The sequence below is a fragment of the Aotus nancymaae genome, unplaced genomic scaffold, assembly GCF_030222135.1.
Source record: "Aotus nancymaae isolate 86718 unplaced genomic scaffold, 86718_ANA_hifiasm-v0.15.2.pri h1tg000036l, whole genome shotgun sequence".
Lineage (NCBI taxonomy): Eukaryota > Metazoa > Chordata > Mammalia > Primates > Aotidae > Aotus > Aotus nancymaae.
In genome coordinates, this window is record NW_026988450.1 from 56,266,692 (window position 1) to 56,287,341 (window position 20,650).

At 34.7% G+C, this 20,650-nt stretch overlaps 1 protein-coding gene across 5 annotated transcripts in view; it reads right to left on the minus strand.

Moving 5' to 3' along the window:
• Nucleotides 1–20,650, minus strand: part of ANGPT1 (angiopoietin 1) — a 289,955-nt gene that overhangs the window by 40,532 nt on the left and 228,773 nt on the right. For 4 of the 5 annotated variants that reach the window (XM_012443306.3, XM_012443305.2, XM_012443307.3 and 1 more), the window contains exon 9: nucleotides 7,025–9,273. The exons of the other annotated variant lie outside the window; for it this stretch is intronic. In XM_012443306.3, the coding sequence (XP_012298729.1) occupies nucleotides 9,113–9,273 (161 nt within the window). In that variant the 3' untranslated portion in view covers nucleotides 7,025–9,112. Of the gene's footprint in view, nucleotides 1–7,024; nucleotides 9,274–20,650 lie in introns of those variants that run through there. 5 annotated transcript variants of the gene reach the window in all.

A 20,650-nucleotide genomic window follows, 5' to 3' on the forward strand; every position in this document is an offset into this window, starting at 1 on the left:
TGTAGGCAAAGTGAAGTTGATTTAAAACACATAAAGTAGTGTGATATTCCCTGCTTGTCTGGACTTGTGAAATGAAATTCATACCCAAAATAGATACTTAAATGATCTCATTTTTATTTTGAAAATGGTACAGAAAATGAGTAGAAAGCAACTAGGGTACCACTGTTTAGTAAGTGAGGAAATAATTTCAGAGAGGTTAAAATAATTTTTCAGGATAAATACCAGTGTTCAATCACTGGCCTGGATCTTCATCTATAGAGGCAGTTAGATAGGTAGATAAATAGGGAGATAGCTGGATATATCGATAGGTTAGACAATGTGTTCCTGCATATGCATAATTTTCAAAACCTTAGATTCTTTTCCTGATAAGCAGAGTATTATTATGCCCTTGGTTTGCCATCTATGGTAGGCAGAGTTCTATGGTGGCCCCCAAGACTTCCTACCCCCTATTTTAAGTCCTCTGTATCATTCCCAAGACAATGAATGTGTTGGATTCAACTGCTGTCTTGGACCTCCAGATCCATATTTAAAAGGCCCACTGACATGATCAAGTCAAGCCCATTCAGATCTCCTGCCCTGAGAGTAGCCAGGTGCTGAGTATGGCCCCCATCTGACATCCAGAGGACAATGGGACATCAGTTCTAGATTCCCAATAACTTAACTTTGCCAACAATGAACTTGGAAGAGGACCCTGAGCTCCAGATGAGAAAGCAGCTGCTCACCATGATTTTTGCCTCATGAGTCACTAAGCAGAAGCTCAGTGCAACAATGCAAAAGGATTATGACAGTTTGAAATGAATATTTTCATAAAATGTTTCTTGGAACAAATAAAGTTATGTTGGAAAGCAATAAAACACCTTAAAATATTTTAAGCCAAATAAATATTTTCTACTGAAAACCATCATGAGTTTGCACTTTTGACAGCATGGAAGTCTGGGTGTATAGGACTAAATATATTGTGGGTCTATATAATCAGGAAGGAATGGGGTTGGAGCAATAGAAAGATTGCAGGGAAATGAGCATGGGGTAGTGGAAAGCATGCGAAAAATGGCAGAGTAAGGAACTGTGTGGAAGTAGGTCACTAGTTTCGATCCAGGCCAATGCAACCACTACATATGGGGTGCATTTAAATTGAGGGGCACTCTAAAAATTTTGATGACTCCCTTAATACTTAAATATTTCAAGGTTACAGTTGTGGAAGCATCCTCCCACAATTGTATTATATGAATAAGTAATACTCTTATTCATATTACTCCAGGTTCATCTCCCCCTTGGAGAAATAACGAGTCTCATGGCCATCCTCACAATTACCACCCTGATTATCCATCTCCTATGGGAAATCCAGTCCTCTCTGGATTTCCTCTTGTGTCTAATCATAATCTTACACTTTAATCCTTCTTGAGTTCAGACTCATATATCCAACTACCAAACTTGAATCACTACTTCCTAAATTTAATGTAAAACCGAGCTCATTAGCTACTCCCCAAAACCTGTGTTTCCTATTCAGGTCATTTATACTGCCCCCTATTTAATTAATCAAGACAAAATCTGAAATGATTTTGATTTCCCTCTACCTCTCATGCAATTATTAAGTTCATTATATTCTTTTTTCTTAATATCTTTCAAAATCCAATCTCTTTAGTTCATTTTTACTGTCATTGCTGTATAGATCAGGTCCCCATCCTAACAGGCTTCTATAATAAATAACCTTCCCACAGGTCCAAACTTCTCCATTCTTAAGCCCTTCCAACTTTTCTTCTAATTGCAACAAGTGAAAAACTCTTCATTGTCTCTCTCTAATGAGAAGATAAAGCCTAAGCTTAGGAACATGACTTCAAGTCCTTCATTATGTGGCCCCAGCTCCAGCCACTTCTCCTAGTGCTCTTCCCTCAAATAAGCATTACAGTTCATTTATACTGAAAAACGTGGAGTTCCCCACAACTCCATGCTTTCTGACACCTATATGACTCTGCAGTTCCTCTTCTGAATCCCCACCTCCTGGGCTCCAGCAATCCTTCCACCTCTGACTCTGGAGCAGCTAGGACTACGACTACGGGTGCACACTACCATGCCTGGATAGTTTTTGCACTTTTTGTAGAGATGGCATTTCGCCATGTTACCCAGGATGGTCTTGAACTCTTGGACTCAAGCGACTCAACAGCCTCAGCTTCCCAAAGTGCCATAGACACTATCTTCTATGAAAATTTGTGCAAACTGAGGGATACCTACATGTACCTTTTAATTTAAAAAATACCTCTATATAAAACTTACTATTGTATGGAAGTGCTCATTTTTTACACACATTATTCTTTACAACTTTAGATAACATAAAATTAAGCAAGTTCAATTACTCCCATCTCAGTGTTCTTGTGGTTTTAACATAGATTAATTTATTAATTTTAACACTTTTGTACTGCTTATTTATTTTGTCTTGTCTGTTTTTCTGATTAATTGTGACTGTCCATATGCCTTAATTATCTCTGTGTCTTTAGGTACCTTCTTCATGTTTACCTGGATGCTAGTAGCTGCTCAATGTGTCTGTTAAATACAATGCACATTCTGCCTTTAAACCTGTACAATTATTTCCCAAGGGGAGGGCTTATGTAACTATAATCCAGCATCTCAGTATAAATATTATGATTGTTTGTGCCTTTCTCTTAATGGAAAATTTCAGTTAATTTAGAGCCTTAATGATCTGCTCACTCTAACCTTTCACACCATTGTTTGATGTTTATGCGTTGTATTAAAGTCCACACAATTGTATAGTACCTGCTTATAATATTTTCCTTTAAATTCATCTTTAACTTACAAAGCTTAATACTTTAGTTGATTTCAGTTCCTTACAACATATCTAGAAAGCAGATCTCTATATATTTTTTAACACTTAAAAACAAACTTATTTAAAAGCAAAGCAACATTTAACAACTTATAAGTAAAGAGATAATCATAATATAAAATATAAAGTAGTTTTAAACAAAAAAGTATGTATAAAAGTTGTGTGATGCATTTTTTTGTTTTTTTTTTAGTTTTCTTTTTTTTTTATTGTAATTTAGGTTCTGGGGTACATGTGCAGATCATGCAGGATTGTTGCATAGGTATGTGGAAAGGTGGTTTGCTGCCTTCATCACCCCATCACCTATATCTGATATTTCTCCCTTCATTATCTATATTGTTTACATTTAATTAATGTAAGAGAAATTCAGGTAAGTTAGTCATAATAATTCTGTGGCACAACTGCATGATAGTGGTACCCTCCATGCTTTCACCTTCATAACCTGCACATGGACTCCCCTGGGGGCCTAGATAGAGTGAATGGATGGGCAGTAGGCAGACTGCTTTCACAAGGAGATAGAATAGGAGCTTGTTTCCAAAAGCATTGGCAACAAAAGCCAAAATAGACAAATGGCACTTATTAAACTCCAGAGCTTCTGCACAGCAAAAGAAACAATCATTAGAGTGAACCGGCAGCCAACAGAATGGGAAAAGATTTTCGCAATCTACCCATCTGACAAAGGGCTAATATCCAGAATTACAAAGAACTAAAACATATTTACAAGAAAAAAGCAAACAAATCCATTCAAAACTGGGTGACGGATGTGAACAGACACTTTTCAAAAGACGTATATGAAGCCAACAAACATATGAAAAAATGCTCATCATCACTGGTCATTAGAGAAATGCAAATCAAAACCACATTGAGATACCATCTCATGCCAGTTAGAACGGTGATCATTAAAAAAATCTGGAGACAACAGATGCTGGAGAGGATGTGGAGAAATAGGAACACTTTTACACTGTTGGTGGGAGTATAAATTAATTCAACAATTGTGGAAGACAGTGTGGCAATTCTTCAAGGACCTAGAAATAGAAATTCCGTTTGACCTAGCAATCCCATTACTGGGGATATGTCCAAAGGATTATTAATTGTTCTATTATAAAGCCACATGTACACATATGTTCATTGTGGCACTGTTTGCAATAGCAAAGACCTGGAACCAGCCCAAATGCCCATCGATGATACACTGGACTAGGACTATGTGGCACATATACACCATGGAATACTATGCAGCCATAAAAAACAATGAGTTTGTGTTCTTTTTAGGGACATGGTGAACCTGGAAACCATCATTCTCAGCAAACTGACACAAGAACAGAAAATCAAACACCGATGTTCTCACTCATAGGTGGGTGTTGAACAATGAGAACACATGGACACAGGGATGGGAGCATCACATACTGGGGTCTGTGGGGGGGATCTAGGGGAGGGACAGTGGGGGGTGGGGAGTTGGGGAGGGATAACATGGGGAGAAATGCCAGATATAGGTGATGGGGAGGAAGGCAGCAAACCACATTGCCATGTATGTACCTAAGCAACAATCTTGCATGTTCTTCACATGTACCCCAAAACTTAAAACACAATAAAATATATATTTAAAAAAAAAGGATAGGAGCTTGTTTGTAAAAGATACCAGGACACAGCCTCCTCTTTACCAAAACAAAATAAAATAAAACAAAATATCCTTTTACATTTTGATGACAGTTCACATGTCAAAGTTTGAGATTGTCCTGTGTTAAAAGGGAGTTATTAAATTTTAACCATGATCTATCATTTACTCCTGATTGAAGGTGACTCTATTAACTTGCTTTCTTGAAAGAATACATGAGATATAATGACTTCAAGTTTTTCCTGGAATCCCTTTATTATGTTCACTATCACAACCTCAATGATGATATATAATAAGTAATTAAAAAAATAATGATTAGAGAAATACACGAGGACATACTGATCATGAATTACAAGAGGTTACTTTTATTAAAAAAGCCAAATTGACTAGAAAAAAATTTTAGTTGAATCTTAAATCCTAAGCTGTCCAAATTTGTGTGTGTTTTATAAATCATTATATTACATAAAATAACAATAATATACGTGTAAAGAATAAATGAGTAATTACCATTCAATAGTACCTTTTATATATTTGCTAGTTTTAAATTTAAAAGAAGCATGTAGGTTTCCCTCAATTTACACAACACATATGTTCCAGCAAAGTTGATAATAGAGTAGACATCTGAGATAACAAAAATTATAAATTTGGACATCTTTTTCTGGATGATAATGGCCTAAATTTAAAGTCAGAAAATAAATGACTTAACATAGTGGTCAAATCTGAGAGCTGGATTTTGTATAGGTAAAAGGGATTTCTTAGTCTTTCAAAGCAATTCAATCCCATTCAACGAATAACAAGTTTCTGGTAGGTACTGTGGGGAATTAAAAAAACAAGCAAGAGGCAGCCTTTTCTAAAACTCAAGCAAAATATGTTGAGCTGTAAAAGTATATGAGGATAGAGAGGGTGACAATTAATAGAAGGGATTAGAAAAGGGGGTCATGAAGCAACGCAGTGGGGATTGTTTTGCCCATCTGAGCTGAAGGAAGAGACATTCTAGGCAGCGGTTCTGAAAACTCAGGATGCATAAAACTCACATGGCTGGCAGAAGGGTAGGCGGGGGCTGCAGTACTGTATTCTGTATCAGCTACTACTACAATAATGATGTTTAACAAAGCTCTGAAAAAGAGAATGTAGTGGTTTAAAATAACAACCTGTTATTGTTTCTTATGATTATGCACCTTAGCTGAGCAGTTCTGCTGATCTGAGCCAGGCTCAGTTGATCTCAGTTGAGATCACTCATGTCTCTGGAATCATCCATGGGTCAGCTGTGGGCTGGCTGGTCTAGGGTGGTCTCAGCTGGTAGACTAGGCTTTGCTCTACATGGTCTCTAATCCTCCATTAGGCTATGCTGGGCTTTTCTTCATGCCAAAGGTAGAACTTTTCTGACCAGACTCAGAACTGGCACACAGTCGTCAATTCTGCCGTGGTCTATTGGCTACAGCAAGTCCAGAGCTAGCCATCCAGGGAGTAAGGAAATAGATTTTACCTCTTTATGAAACAAGCTACAAAGTCACATTGCAAAGGGTATGAATACAGAAAGGGGAAGAATAGGCATCATTTTTGCAAGTAGTCGACCATGGGGCTTCTTTGTTTCGACTGGAATACTGATTAGGTGGAATGAAGCTGTCTGGAGATGCAGGTTGAGATTAACTTGACCTGTTTATTTTAAATTCAGGGAGTAGTGAGGAAACATTGAAATGTTTTGAGCAGGGAGAAAATGTTCACAAGTCTAACTTTTGAAAGAACAAGCTTTCATGGTTACAAGGCAAATAACAGCATAGAGAGGCAGAAGAAACAGTATCTTTTCCAATCATCTAGGTGGAAATTAAGGAAGGTTTGAATCCATGTGATGGCAATAGGATCAGAATCAAGGCCAAAGGTAAGAAACTTCTTGCAAGGACTAAATGATAAGACTGCTGATGGAATGTCAGGTGAGAGGGACAAGTAGCATCCACTTTATGCTCCTTCCTTTTCCCCCTGTATACCAAACTCAAATTTTTAACATAAATCCTCTTAGTCTACATTCAGAGTTCCCAGAATATATTGTCCATTGTCACATGATAATATGGCATTTAATAACTGGCAGGACATAACACATCATATTGTAGGGACATGGGACTGAGATCCACTGCTTTGATCTACCATTCTAATGAGGCTAAGCTTTCTTATTTCATCCCAGACTGAAAGTTTTTCTAAGATTGAGGCTTTAGTTCATTTGGTAGATTTTTTTTCAATGGTTCTATATCTTCATAAATCTCTAATTTAAATTTTGTAAAGTATGTATTACAAATAAATCTGTACAAATATTATTTTCAATTTTATTCAAATCAAATAATGTTGTATTGATATGAAGAACTTTGCATAGAAACCACATGAATTTTAAAGGCAAAATTCTAATACCTAATTATCCTATTCTGAAATATTTAAATACAAAGGATATACATATTAAATTGCCATAAACATGTAGGCATTATTACACAATGCACATAATGGAGCCATAAAACATTTTATACTGCTTTATTATAAATAATTGGAAACAATATTTCATTTCTAAAACCCAGACAATAAAACAGTAAATATCATGCTTTTTTCATTATTTTATTTTATTCTGGTAATATGAATTTGGAAATAGTATTCTTTATCCAAAGTCTGGTTAAAAAAAATCTGTAGGAATACAAAACAAAAAAACACTCATTTTCTTTCCCTTAAATGAAAACAGTCAGAAGTTTTTAGAGAGAGAAGCTTACCTGCTATGAAGGAGCCACCAAGAATAGAAAAATGGTATAATACCTGCAAATATCACTTTAAGGCAAAAAGGGGTTGAATACAGATACAGAAATATAAAAAGGTCTTGATGGTAAACTTTAAAAATATTTTCTTAACAATGTAAGTAGCTTTATTTTCTCAAATGGAGGAAACCACTAAGGCATAGTGAATCAAGTCACTAAGTCAGAAACTGATATTTCTACCTTGCTAAAAACTGTCTCTTTTAGAAAAGAGGAGACCCAATAGCTTTATTTCAATTTTCTCATCCCATGGTGACTCATGTTTTAATAAAAACTGTTTACTATTATAACCTTGGACACTTAGAGGCAGAGAAGACTTCTTGATAAAATACTGTAGTAACTTCAAGCATCCCCAAAATTCACTTAAAATAGATTATCCCATAGGAATATTTTCATTAAGTTATTTATAGCAACTAGCAGTCAGAATTTTTCTTATTCAGGTGCCTTTGATTAATTTTCTTTTTGTATATATTTCCCTTATATATAATAGTTTTGTCAGTTTTTCTCCTTGATAATAATTTTTAAAAATTAAAAATTGCCTAAGGGAATGGCCTGAAAAAGTATGAAGAGTGATGTATGTCATTAAGAAATATAGTAGAGTTCATTGAGCATTTTTGTTTATTTGCATCAATTAAGGACAATGTTGCATATTCCAGATTAATCAGCTATTAAGTTTATCGTGGATATAAACATGCTATATACAATGATATTTATAATTGTTTCATTTTTCATAGATTTCAAAGTGTTTCTTTTATAGAAACTGGAACAGCGTGAACCTGGTAAGCATGTTTCAGTTAATTAGAAAAATTTAAATTAGCAAGAGATAACAAGGTGAGTATTGAAGTTCTAAAAACATTTTTAAAATAATGAAGTTACATGTATATACACATGCAAGTAGATACTGTAAAGTGAGCTGCTCCAGAGTACTTGGTTTTACTTCAACTTAATATACTCCAAAATGTTGCTTTCCTGTATAATATCAAAGGAAATATTAAATGCATGTATATTATTTTAGAAACTTGATATATTTTACATTCTTTTAACTTTACTCAGGCTATAAATATATTTATATATCATTCAATCAGTTTTTAGAGTAAATGAAAACAATAGTATGGGGGTGGTAATTTTTCACCACATATATTCTTCCTTGATTATATCTATTTCTCTTCTGAAAACTGTATCAAAAATCAGAGTAATGGAGTTTGGTTTTATCACACAGTTATTGTCCATGTACTAGAATTCATTATGTCTTACAAAAATGGAATTTTCATTTGAAGACGGGTAAGTAGAAATCAACTAGTAAGTATGATACTGGAATTAGGCTTCTGAAATCCATTAACATTTAACCAACTCAGACGACAATGCTGTTCTAAATTTTTATCAAAATTGTGCCACAGTATAATTTGTTAGTAGGTTTCCGTAGATATAACACCTTTTCACTGGTGTCATATACCTTTTCCAAAGGATTATGGCAGGCTTGTTTCTATTCTTCATGTGTATTACTTTTTTTCACTCTTTTTTTTTCTGTTCTACATGAAATTAATCATATTTATCATTTGGCTACCATAGTTCCAAAATAAGATGCACTAGTAGTTTGAAGCACAGCAAGCTGAACCGTTTCTTCCCTTTTTAAAGCCCGACAGTCAGTGGAATTTTCGATAGTCGAGCCATGTGAGCACTGCTGCCCCAAGTAGAAACTCTTGTGAACTCAAAAGGCTCCAGATTCACAGTCAAGAACGTTGGTGACTTCACATAACTACCACTTATTGCTGGGAGGGAGACAATATTGTTCGCTTCTGAAGTTTTCAAGCAGTTTCTCACCTGGTAGCTTCTCCAGATTTCTTTGTTGCTTTTTTTATAATCACTTCTGACATTGGGCTTTCAAAAATCTAAAGGTCGCATCATCATGGTTGAGAAACGTAAAGAGTAACTGGGCCCTCTGAAGTAGTGCCACTTTATCCCATTCAGTTTTCCATGGTTTTGTCCAGCACCATAGAACATTCCATTTAGATTGGAGGCGCCACAAGCATCAAACCACCAGCCTGAAAAAATAGTTCATAATAGAAGGGAGAAGGAGAGGCAACAATTTTAAGTAAACGGAATATTTGGAAATTAATGGCATTAACTGATGGGAAATTTGCTTGCTCTTGTTATGCTTATTTGCAAATAGGAGGCATCAGTAAATATATTCCCAGTACTGAAACTGTTTTAAATGATTTCTGATTTAAGATTTGTATGATCAATCAGAGAGAGCAGTGCTCTAAAGGAAAGCAGCTTTCAATGTGACTCCACTGGAACTCACTGCTCCTTATAATGATGGGAAGCCTCTGGGCTTCAAGATACAATGTACATCAAGAGATGGATTTACATGTAAGACAAGTGCAATAAGGAAAATCCATATACCCATAAGAGACATTTCATCTGTTATTGGCAATAGAACAAGTAATTATTAGTGAAGAAATTCAGAAAGTTTGACAAGAAACTGAGATCTAAATAGAAAGATGTTCTTCATCTACTGCATATGTTTGTAAAGAATTGGCCCTAAGCTGCTTCTAAAATTAATTGGATTAATTGGATACTGTGCAATGACTACGATACTCACAAGGACTTTGAATTAATGTGCCTTCTCTGGAGTTTATAACAATAGAAAAAAGTGTTCAGCAATAGTAGCCATTCAGGTCCTGTACAGTCATATTTTGTCTATGGTTATTTAAGGTGCTTTCCAAACTTAGTAAAAAGAAAAACAACTTAATGAGTAACGTGGAAATCCTATGCTTGTATAGCTCTCTGTAAGGATAACTGGATAACTCAGTTTTATTTTTTAAATAAATTAAGTTCTTAGATTTTTAGATAAAGCATAGTGCTTTTTCCTGTCTCCTGAAGTAACACTACTGAATCTTTAGGGAGAGATTTATGCCAGAGACATTCTGGCATATTTTTTATTTGGATACAGTTGACCTCTCTTTGATTACAGACTTATACCTAAGGGACTAATAGCTAAAGAAAGAGAAAGCTGTACAGCTGATGTTTAACTGTAACATGAGCACCATCTTGCAGAAACTTTAGAAAAAGTTAAATGGAGAAAAGTTAGTTCTCATTTTTCAACTTTAGAAGATGAATACAGCTGGCTTGTGTTTATAAAGTCACACTAGAGGCGTAACAAGCAGCATTAATCACCAGTTCATACTGGGGAACCGTGAGATATGTCTTGATGAATTTGGAAAGACACTAAATTCAGTGCAGTTTTATCAACTGTATGCAAACAACATAAATGTTAATGTAGTCAAAACACGAAGGACAAAAAGGTTCTTGTTTGTCAAAGAAGGAAGAACTGCAAGTAAAATCTTACCTTTGTTTTCCTTAATTCTTCTAATTTTTGATCAGTACAGCTGGTAAAAACATGCTATTTATATTATAAAAAGCATTCTAATATTAGTGAATTTATTTGCCCGAAAGACTCTTTCTAAAGGACTAAAATGAAACTCTAAGATGAAATTCAACTTGATTGCTTCTATGTTTTAACTTTTCTCCTCCTTTTCTGTGACCTTCTCAAGGCACTTTTCCATTGCATTAATGAACTTTTTATAGTCTTGCAAATATGCACCATGGTCTCTCAAGCAAATACACTTACTCTATTGTTGAGACTGACAACAATTCATAGAATTCTCATCCAAGTTGCATTATGGTAAAATGTGTGTTTTTGTTTATATGGTTTATAGAAAGTCACAAAAGTCCCAGAGGAGTGTGGAAAGACAGACGTCTGTTGCAACAACAGCCTGGTGATAAAGGGCACAGGCTAAAGGATGTGTTCATTGGGAAACTAGGAAAGCTTAGGAAAGAGACAAGAAACAGTAAGAGCCTGTGAGATAGTCAGGTTAATTGATCTTGTGTATCTTTCCTAATGAATAAAGTGGGGTAATATTTGCAATAAGCAGAATAGCATTTTGAAGACATTGAAAGAAGGCCAGGATGGCTGAGTTACAGTCAATGAGGGGGATAGTCACCTAAAGCCGAGAGGGTCTGAAGCAAACCACCCAGTCTTTTGTTCATCTTCCTAAAAACAACGGAAAGCCATGGTTTGTATATTGATCCATCTCCTGTACTTAGTAGGACACCTAACAGAGTTTGCTTCACAAATGACCTGTGGGTCACTGCAGGCTTGTTTGTTGATTGATTGACTGATTGGTTCTCCTTGTACAGTCTTTGTTGTCTGAACTTGTTCAGCTAACTAAGATGCTGTTTGATAGATACTCCAATATATAACACCTGTGCTTACTGTATTCAGTTTTTTCTTTATATATCCATTCAATATATAATAATTATGAAACGCTGTTATACTATACTCAAGACAGATGTGGCCCTTGCCTTCATGAAACTCACTTCTAATGGGAGAAGCAGATGAATATATGTAAGCAGTCACATAAAATAACTACTAGGTCGGTGCAAAAGTAATTGCGGTTTTTGCCATTACCGTTGACAAAAAACGCAATTACTTTTGCACCAATTTAATATAAATTATGACTTTAAAATGTCATGAAGAAAATAAGTAGGAGCGCTGAAGGAGAATAACTTGACTTTTCACATTCATGAAAGAAGCTGATATTTAACAAGACCTGAAGGAGGAGAGAGGCAGCCCCACAGAGATGGGAAAAGACCCTTCTAAGGAGAGTACAGCTCCTGCAAATGCTGTGAGGAAGAAACCTTGGTGTGTGTAGCGACATCAGTGCAGCTGGTGCACAGTGAGCAAGAAGTGACTTTCAGGAAATGAAGGTGGAGAATAGGCAGTCCTGGTGAGCAGTTCAATGTTTATGGAACAATTTACAGTTTAGCCAGTCTGCTTGTCCATGATCAGGCAAACAAGTAAAACATTCTCTACGAATGGGAACCACAATTGAACCAGAAGAACCAGATCTGCTAGGTTAAATGTTTAATCGAACACTGTTTAGAGCCCTCATTCTCTATGATCTGCATCCTGAGCATATGTGACAGCATGATGAAAAAAAAAAGTAGAAAATTCAATTCTGCATATATTAACAAATGGATAGGCATAGGGAACAGGAATTTCTGGAAACAAAATTTCTGCCTTTAAAGAATGCACAGTTTTGTGTAGAAGACCAAAAAAATGCTACAAATTGAGATGACAGCCATTAAACAAAGAGATGAAGAAAATTTTATGGAAATACAGAGGCAGTAGGTGCTGACTGTCTGAGGGACCACAAAGTTTACTCATTCAGCAGCTGTTCTGGGTCCTGAAGGACGGGTATGAGTTCATTGGATGGAAAGAGCTTCTATACAGTCTGTACTCTGGAAGAGCAGGAGAGAGTGTCTGCCAGGCAGCTTGGTTTGGCTAGAGTGCCAGTGTGTTAATGGGTTGGAGAATATTGGGCTAAAAAATAAACAGGAGGGAGAACATAAAGGTTTTAACTACACCTTTAGACATTATATTTTGGGCAATGGGAAGCCTGGAGAGTGCCAGAGCAGAAGTTAGAAGACCCAAACTTTTCATGCCTACTTCATCAATTAATAACCAAGAGATCCCACCAAGAGATCCTACGCAATAGTACAAATAGTATTTGATATTTATTGAATCATTCATATGAAGATATTTATATGCATTTTTCTCATTTTATCCCCCAAGCAGCCTTAAGTGAAATGGCAAGTACCACAATGAAGATACTAATGCTCACAGAGTTTCAGGAACTTTTTAAGGTCACATTCATAATACCTAGATTATAAGAGCTGACCAACCATTTTCACAGCACAATTTTAAGGATAAAATAAGATAACGCACTATTATAGTCTGCAAAAGCCTACTTAAGTGCTTGCTGTAAGTTATCTAGTAAATGGTGCAGAACGTTTAGGGCAGGAAAAGACGGAACAAGACCTTGTGGAGCATCATCATAATTTAATAATGAAGACAAGGTCATCAGTGCCAATATATTTTCTTATTTGTTTGGTGGGGTTTATTAGAGAAATACAAAATTAATTTAGACCCAAGTAAGTACAATTGTACAATGTTCATGTTATAAAAACTTGGCGTTTAAGTTCCTAATTTTTTTAATGTTTCATTTTTATTTCATGACAAATCAAGGAGCTTGAAATGTTCAATTAACTCTTTATCTTAAGACTAGTGGGCCATGAATTCTGTGATCTGTCAGAGAACAATTGATAATAAAGATAATGAATTAAGATAAAATAAAATAAAATAGCAATTATTTCTCATGACAATTTCAGTTTTATAATAAAAATGTCCTAAACTTCAAGGTAGCAGAAGTAATTATTTCTATGTAGGATTCTGTTTTCTCTGATTCATACAATAAAACAAACTAAATAACCTTTTCATATCAAATATTTCAAATAGTTTGTCCACTTTCTACCTTCATTTTAAAAAATTAAAAATGGGCAAGTCTTTTAAACACAAATCCTGAAAATATGTGGTTTAAGCATTTTTCAATGCAGGCAAAAGTATAGCAGACTCTTCATTACTCATACACATTATTTGTATTTATAGGTGATCATAGATACTCAGTACATATGGTAAATCTGCATGGGATGTAGATGTTCTGTGAATATACAGAAGAGTATTCCTGAGTTTGCAGTTCCTCTCTGATAAGATACTAAGGAGGTGAATTATATAACCTGTGCAATCCTGGGAAAATATAAACTTTGTATTTTGTAAATGCTTGGGATTAACAAATAAGAAGTATCCTAAAGCAATTCATCTAGGGAAGGCACTTCCAGCCTAAAAGAACTCAGTGATGCAAACAAAGGATTAAAAAAAAAAACAAAACAGTTACCATCTGCTATTGGGACAACTGATAAAATGTCTCAAATGTTGCTGTTGTTGTTTTTGAGATGGAGTCTCACTCTGTCACCTAGGCTGGAGTGCAGTGGTGCATTATCATATCAGCTCACTGCAACCTCTGCCTCCTGGGTTCAAGCACTTCTGCCTCAGCCTCCTGAGCTGGGACTACAGGCATCCACCACCACACCCGGCTAATTTTCGTATTCTTTTTTTTTAGTAGAAATAGGGTTTCGCCATGTTGACCAGGCTGGTCTCGAACTCCTGACCTCAGGTGATCGATTCACCTCTGCCTCTCAAAGTGCTAGAATTACAGGCGTGAGCCACCACGCCCAGCTTCAAATGTTTTATGGTTGGCAACTGCTGAGATGTACTTTGCCAAGCATTTTTCTTCATAACTTGTAACCTCATGTATATTTTAATAAGAAATCTGAGATTCACGTTTCCAATTCATTTACACTTAACTCATTAAAATTTAGTTTTGTAATAACTATCCCAGTTATTTAAAACTCATTTGTGTCTTTTATCTTTGAAGCAGAAAATTCACATTTTGTCACTAATAAACGAAACTTTGCCCAGAAAATAGGAATTTGATTCTCGACTTTGTACTCAGGAAGTTCAGCTTTATTTGAACATCAGGAAATCGAACTCTTACATTCTTCTGATTCTAAACAAAACATCTCTCAACACTTCTTTTCTATGGTAAAATGTACAGCAAAATGAAAAGGTATACCTGTTTTTGTAGATTTCTTTTGTTCATTTTCAATACATGCATTCTAATCAGCAATATGCAAAAGAGCTTGCACAGAAATTAAGATTTTAGTCTTTCATCACTAAGGATAAGTTTAAACTAAATTGATTGGTGTCATCACTGGGATCATAATGGGAAAATCTCTTTTGTGAGTTTATGGTACAAAGCTGACCCTACCCAAAGCCAGCCTGAAAAAGAAGCTGCATGGGTCTTGTATGCAGGAGGCAAAGGACCTTGCTAGACGTCTGCATTCCTTCTGTCATCTCATTCCTTCTGTCATGTCGTACTATACCCACTTCAGGCCAAGGACTTTAGTTTTTCCTTTCTCTTCTTTTTGTTCTAAAGATGAAAAGTTGTTTATCCTGGCTAGGAATATTGAACTCATTTAAAACTTCTAGGTATTCTTTTACTGTCTCTCTTCTCCTTCATACTTTATTTTGCATGTTTAAGTGAGGAAATGCTTGAGAAAAGATGCTGCCAACAGTACAATGGAGCTCTGTCATTCTTTTGAATGTCATTCCTTTTCAGGGAGGCAGTAGACACAGTAGACAGAACAAAGGCCTCTGGAGATTGAGTACCTGCATTTAAATTCTACTTCTGGCAAAATTCTGTGACCTATGGAAAATTATCTAACTTTTCTGTATCTCAGTTCTTGCCAAAGTATTATTGTGGTATCTATTTCCAAGAGTTGTTGGAAGCTTCATATGAGTTATTAAATATAAATTATTTAGGATAATACAAACATATCTGTTAGAAAGAGCTCAATAAATTTTTAAAAATTTTTACTGAGTACAATACAGAATTAATTGGTTATTTCTCATCCACTGTCAATTATTAAGCTTTGGTTGCAGCTTTGTGCAAGAGGTCTATCAGTTCCTATTCACCTTTCTCCAAACTCATAAAAGACATTTTCTGATACTCTTTGCTCTTTTCTTATAAATAAAACCTTGCCCCAGAAAATAGGAATATAACCTTAAACTTTGCATTTTAGAAAGCTCAAATTTATTTGAAAGTCAGGAACCTAACACTCAAATTTTTACAATTCTGCAGTTTAGTCTTTTGGGGTTTGGTAATCCCTAAAAGTTAGTTTCAATCCTTTATAGTCACCTCTTTGTTCCATGTTTGTGCATACAAATACATGTATGAATTGTGCATTTTAAATCTAAGTTCATGCAAGAGTCACATTTATACTAATATTCATTTACTTTATGTCTTTTCACCAGAATCATTTATAATTTTGTAATGTCCTTTCAGAGTCTCTGCTAACATATTTACTCACTAAACCAATATTTTTTGAACCTATGCTATATGCCACACACTATGGCAGCCACTAGTGATACAGTAATAGAGAGCACAAAATCCCTACATTCACGGAACTTATATTTGTGTAGAATAGGCTTACATTTTATGTACTAAATATAGAAATTGGGTTGAAATAAAAGAATGCAATATAGATTTCTATAGTCAATCTTATATTAGCCATATGGATTTTCTTTTCTCTCAATATTTTTACCTTGAAACTTAGATAATTTTAGTTATCTGATTATGCTTAGCATGTTCTTCTTGGGTTCTCAAAAATGCTAAGACAATTATATTTTCCCAAAGATCTTATCACTGTGAGATCACATGCCAGTTGAAAAAACTGCTAACTTTTATCATTTTATTTGTCTTCTTTAAGATTATATAGTAGGCAAAGTGAGCATTTATCAACTCACTGCTGTTATCATCTGGAAAGTTCTAGGATGTACTAAGAAATTTATGTGTATGGCTTTATCCTCTTTTTAAGGACTGAACTGAAAAATACCTTTTGTTAGCTTTAGAAAGTCTTGTTTATTAGCTGACATGGTTTATGCATTGGGAAAAGAAATCAGAGTTTCTGCTTCAATAGATTCTTTCCAAAGAAGGTTAGGTCACATTTTTACATAGCTTTTATATTATGTACTAAATATGGAAATTACATTGAAAGTAGAGTAAGGAATGTAAAACAATAACATATTTGCTTTTTGTTTTTGGCAACCATTAATAATTATAATTTATGATAGACTGTTAGAAATAATTCTTTAATTATAATTTTAATAATTTTAGTTTACTGTAGCTTAAGCAAACTTTTAGAAATGCTGATATGGAAAACTCCTAATTTAGCACCAAAGATGATTTTTTTAGCTGAAGGTCAGTTTGTTTTGAATGTGACAATCTAGCAAAAAAAATTGTCATTTTCTTAATTTTGGAATCAGAGGTTTTTGCATATTTATCTCCTTATACAATAAATACATACCAAAAAATACGCATTAAATGAGAGTACATTTTCATTTTCTTAATGTTAAATAGTAGATAAAACTATTTGTTTAAAATTTTTAATGAAACTTATGCTCTAGCCTGTCTTGTTCATTTATTTAATAGTAGCTAACCCCCTTAATAGGTACTCATTAAAAATGCCTTAAATTGATAGAAGAAAGTTAAGAAAGAAGGAAGTTAGGAAAAGGACAACAGGGATCAAGTTCTACCTGGTGTCTAACTGAAATACCTTCTGCTTTCAATTAAGCCTATTTCCTGTCATTCAGTCTTTGACGGACGAGTGTAACGATACCAGATTCTCCAACTGAAATCCCTCTATGTACTTGAAAAAAGCTATCTAGGACAGTTCATGGGCAATAAATCTTATTTTACTATTAATTCCTTTTAGAATTAACAAAGGAAATATAGAAACAAAGGAAAATATATAAATAAACAAGATAAAACAAAGCTTTAATTAATAATGACAAAGATTTATGAGTTACTAGCTCCAAAGGGTATGAAGTCTCACTGCTTAAGGGAGGCAATTTTAAATAGGCAACAAGCTCAATACTAAGTTTAGAAAAAAAAAGAAAGGAAAAATCATTAGATGAGGAAAATGACTCTAAGGGAAACTTTGACAGAAAATAAGTAGTAGTGGTGGGAAGTAGTTAAGTAGGACCTCAGTTCCAGGCAATACTCCAGTTACCTGGACTGTCAATGACATTCATCCTTATGTTCTCCAGTTCTTAGCTACCTAAATTCCACATTTTAGCTTTCCATAATAAATAGCTTTGCAAGACCTGGATTCTTTCAAAAGGATATTTGATAGGGTAATGGCGTTTATTACAAAAACACATTTACTTAGACTATTCCAGTCCAAGAAACAAGTGGAAATATTCTCTCCCAAACATATGTGTTTATTGGTGAGTAAGAATTGGGTCCAAGAATGATTATGGATGAAAGAACATGACAAAGTTCAATCATTTAAAGCAGAAATAAAATCATAAATCTGAGCAGTGAAGTTTTCTCATTGACAACCAAGATGTGCATTCTCCTCTTTACTTCACTCCATATTTTCATTATTATGACAGAAATATGAACATATTGGAATGCTCTTCTAGGGACACATTGGAAAAATTTTACTGTTGATTTTTCATGTATTGTATTTATTTGGTAATAAAAATATCTGTAAAAATAGACATGGATAAAATAAAGCATATTTCAATATGAAAATGGGCAGGAAACTGAAAAATCAAAGTCCCTTTGTCTTTATATAGAGTTGCTCACAATTTCATTTATGAGATCAGGAAAGTAATGAAAAGAAAAATTCTCTTTCGGAAAATGTTCAAGACCTACCTTGTGTGTACTATTTTTTAAAAAGCATCTTAGATTTGTAGCAACTATTTTGGGGGTTGAGGGCTGAGGGAGGAGTCATAAAATTACATATAGAAGACTTTTTATATTTAATGATGTTAAATGTGATACCAAAAGGACATGTTCAAAGCTCAGGGAAAAGAATATGATAGAGGCGGAATCACAATAGGTTAGTCTTGATAATATTGGGACTGGTATATTGAAAAGATGTCAACATAGGTGGCATGGATGGGGGTCAATGGGCTGTGATTTGGTGATAGTAGTAATGGGGGTGTTGGGTATAGGGAGGAAGAGAAAAAGGTTTATCCAAAACCTTCACTCCATACTTTTCCATGCTCTATTAGTTGATGAAGATAATGTCAACCTAATGATTTATTTCATTGGTTTTAAAATTTGAAAGTGATTTCAAGAGTTACAAGATGGTCATTCACATGCTAAACTCATTCATGTACACTAATACTTCACTCATTCATGTACACTAATACTTCACTTATTCATGTACACTACTACTTCACTCATTCGTGTACTACATTTTTTCATGAGTTTCTATCTGTCACAATCAGCTGTGCTAGATGTTTGGGATGAAATGGCAAACATTAACTGATGTTCATTTCCTCATGTACAATATAGAGATGACTTTCTCTCCCTGCTATCTCACAGAGTGGATCTGAAGTTCAAGATACTACAACATGTGCAGTAACATATAATATGCTATGATAATAGTAGTAATGTAGTGTTTGGGAAAGGAAAATATTGGATTTGAACAATTTTTTTCTTACTAATATGAAAACATGTTTTGTTATAGAGTAAGACAGAGAATATATCAGAACAATTGAAGGTTGGAGTGATTGTTATTATAGTAAGAGAGAGAAGCAACACTTAAATTGGGAGAGAAGAAACACTGAAATAGAAATTTATCATACAATTTTGTTTGATGCCAACTCCTTTGTTGCCAGAGCCTATAAAATTCTTGAGTGATATCATTTGCCATTGGGTTTTACCTTAGGGTTTCCCCAACTTCAGTCAGTCGTATCAACAGTTTCACCATATCCATTTATAACTTTTATTAATATGTAACTATTTTTTCTTTAAATCAATTATTTATTAAATACAGAATATTGTGAATGTATTCTAAAATGCAAGTTTATGTCATTCCTTTAAGAGGAAACCAGTACCACTTGTGGCTCACATCTGTAATCCCAGCACTTTATGAGGCCAAGGTAGGGGGGATCACCTGAGGTCAGGAGTTCAAGACCAGCCTGGCCAACATGGTGAAACCTTGTCTTTACTAAAAATACAAAAATTAGCTGGGCCTGGTGGTGAGCACCTGTAATCCCACCTACTCAGGAGGCTGAGGCAGGAGAATTGCTTGAACCCGGGAGGTGGAGACTGCAGTAAGCCAAGACAGTAGCATTGCACTCCAGCCTGGGCAACAAGAGCAAAGCTCTGTCTCAAAAAAAAAAAAAAAAAAAAAAGAAAGAAAGAAAGAAAGAAAATAGATCTAAAACTCATAAAATTAAAATGAAATAACATCATTTAATTTTAGGTATGCATCATTGCCTCACCAAAGTTCTGAGACTAAGGATAAGTGTTTTTTCTTTGCCAAGAAGCGTCCTTGGTAAACGCTGCAGGAGTATTACAGATATGATAGCACCAAATTGAGAATTTCTCTGTGGGGCAATCAGAAGGCTGGGAAAATACTGAAAATGTACAAAAGGATTGACTTTCTCACTCTATGATACATATTAGTTAATGGTATACTAGCTAAAATATCTTGCAATGATCAATATTATGTAACGCAAACCTCTGGTCTGAACTGCATTACTTTTGGTTAACTATACCTCTTTATTTTTCTTATCTCATTTCAACAAAATGATCAATTAACTTACCACACAATTGCAAAGCATTTTGTAAGAAGTAATTGCTGTATATGCTGAGTTCTCAAATTATTATTCATTTCACTAAGGGTATCAAGATGATTATTTAGAAAGTAGAATATCTGGGAGATAAGAAACTGAAAATTGTATTCAGCACTAAGCTTAGCACATTTTCACTATTGATATTGGGGAGGACACAAACCTCTAAATATGCCAGCAATGTCTTACACAAGAACACAGGGTAAATTCATGGGCAGAACAAAACAATCTCTAGGAACTTGCTCTTAAGTTTCCTGACCATAAGATCATACTCCTTTCTCATAGATCAAAAACCCTAAGCC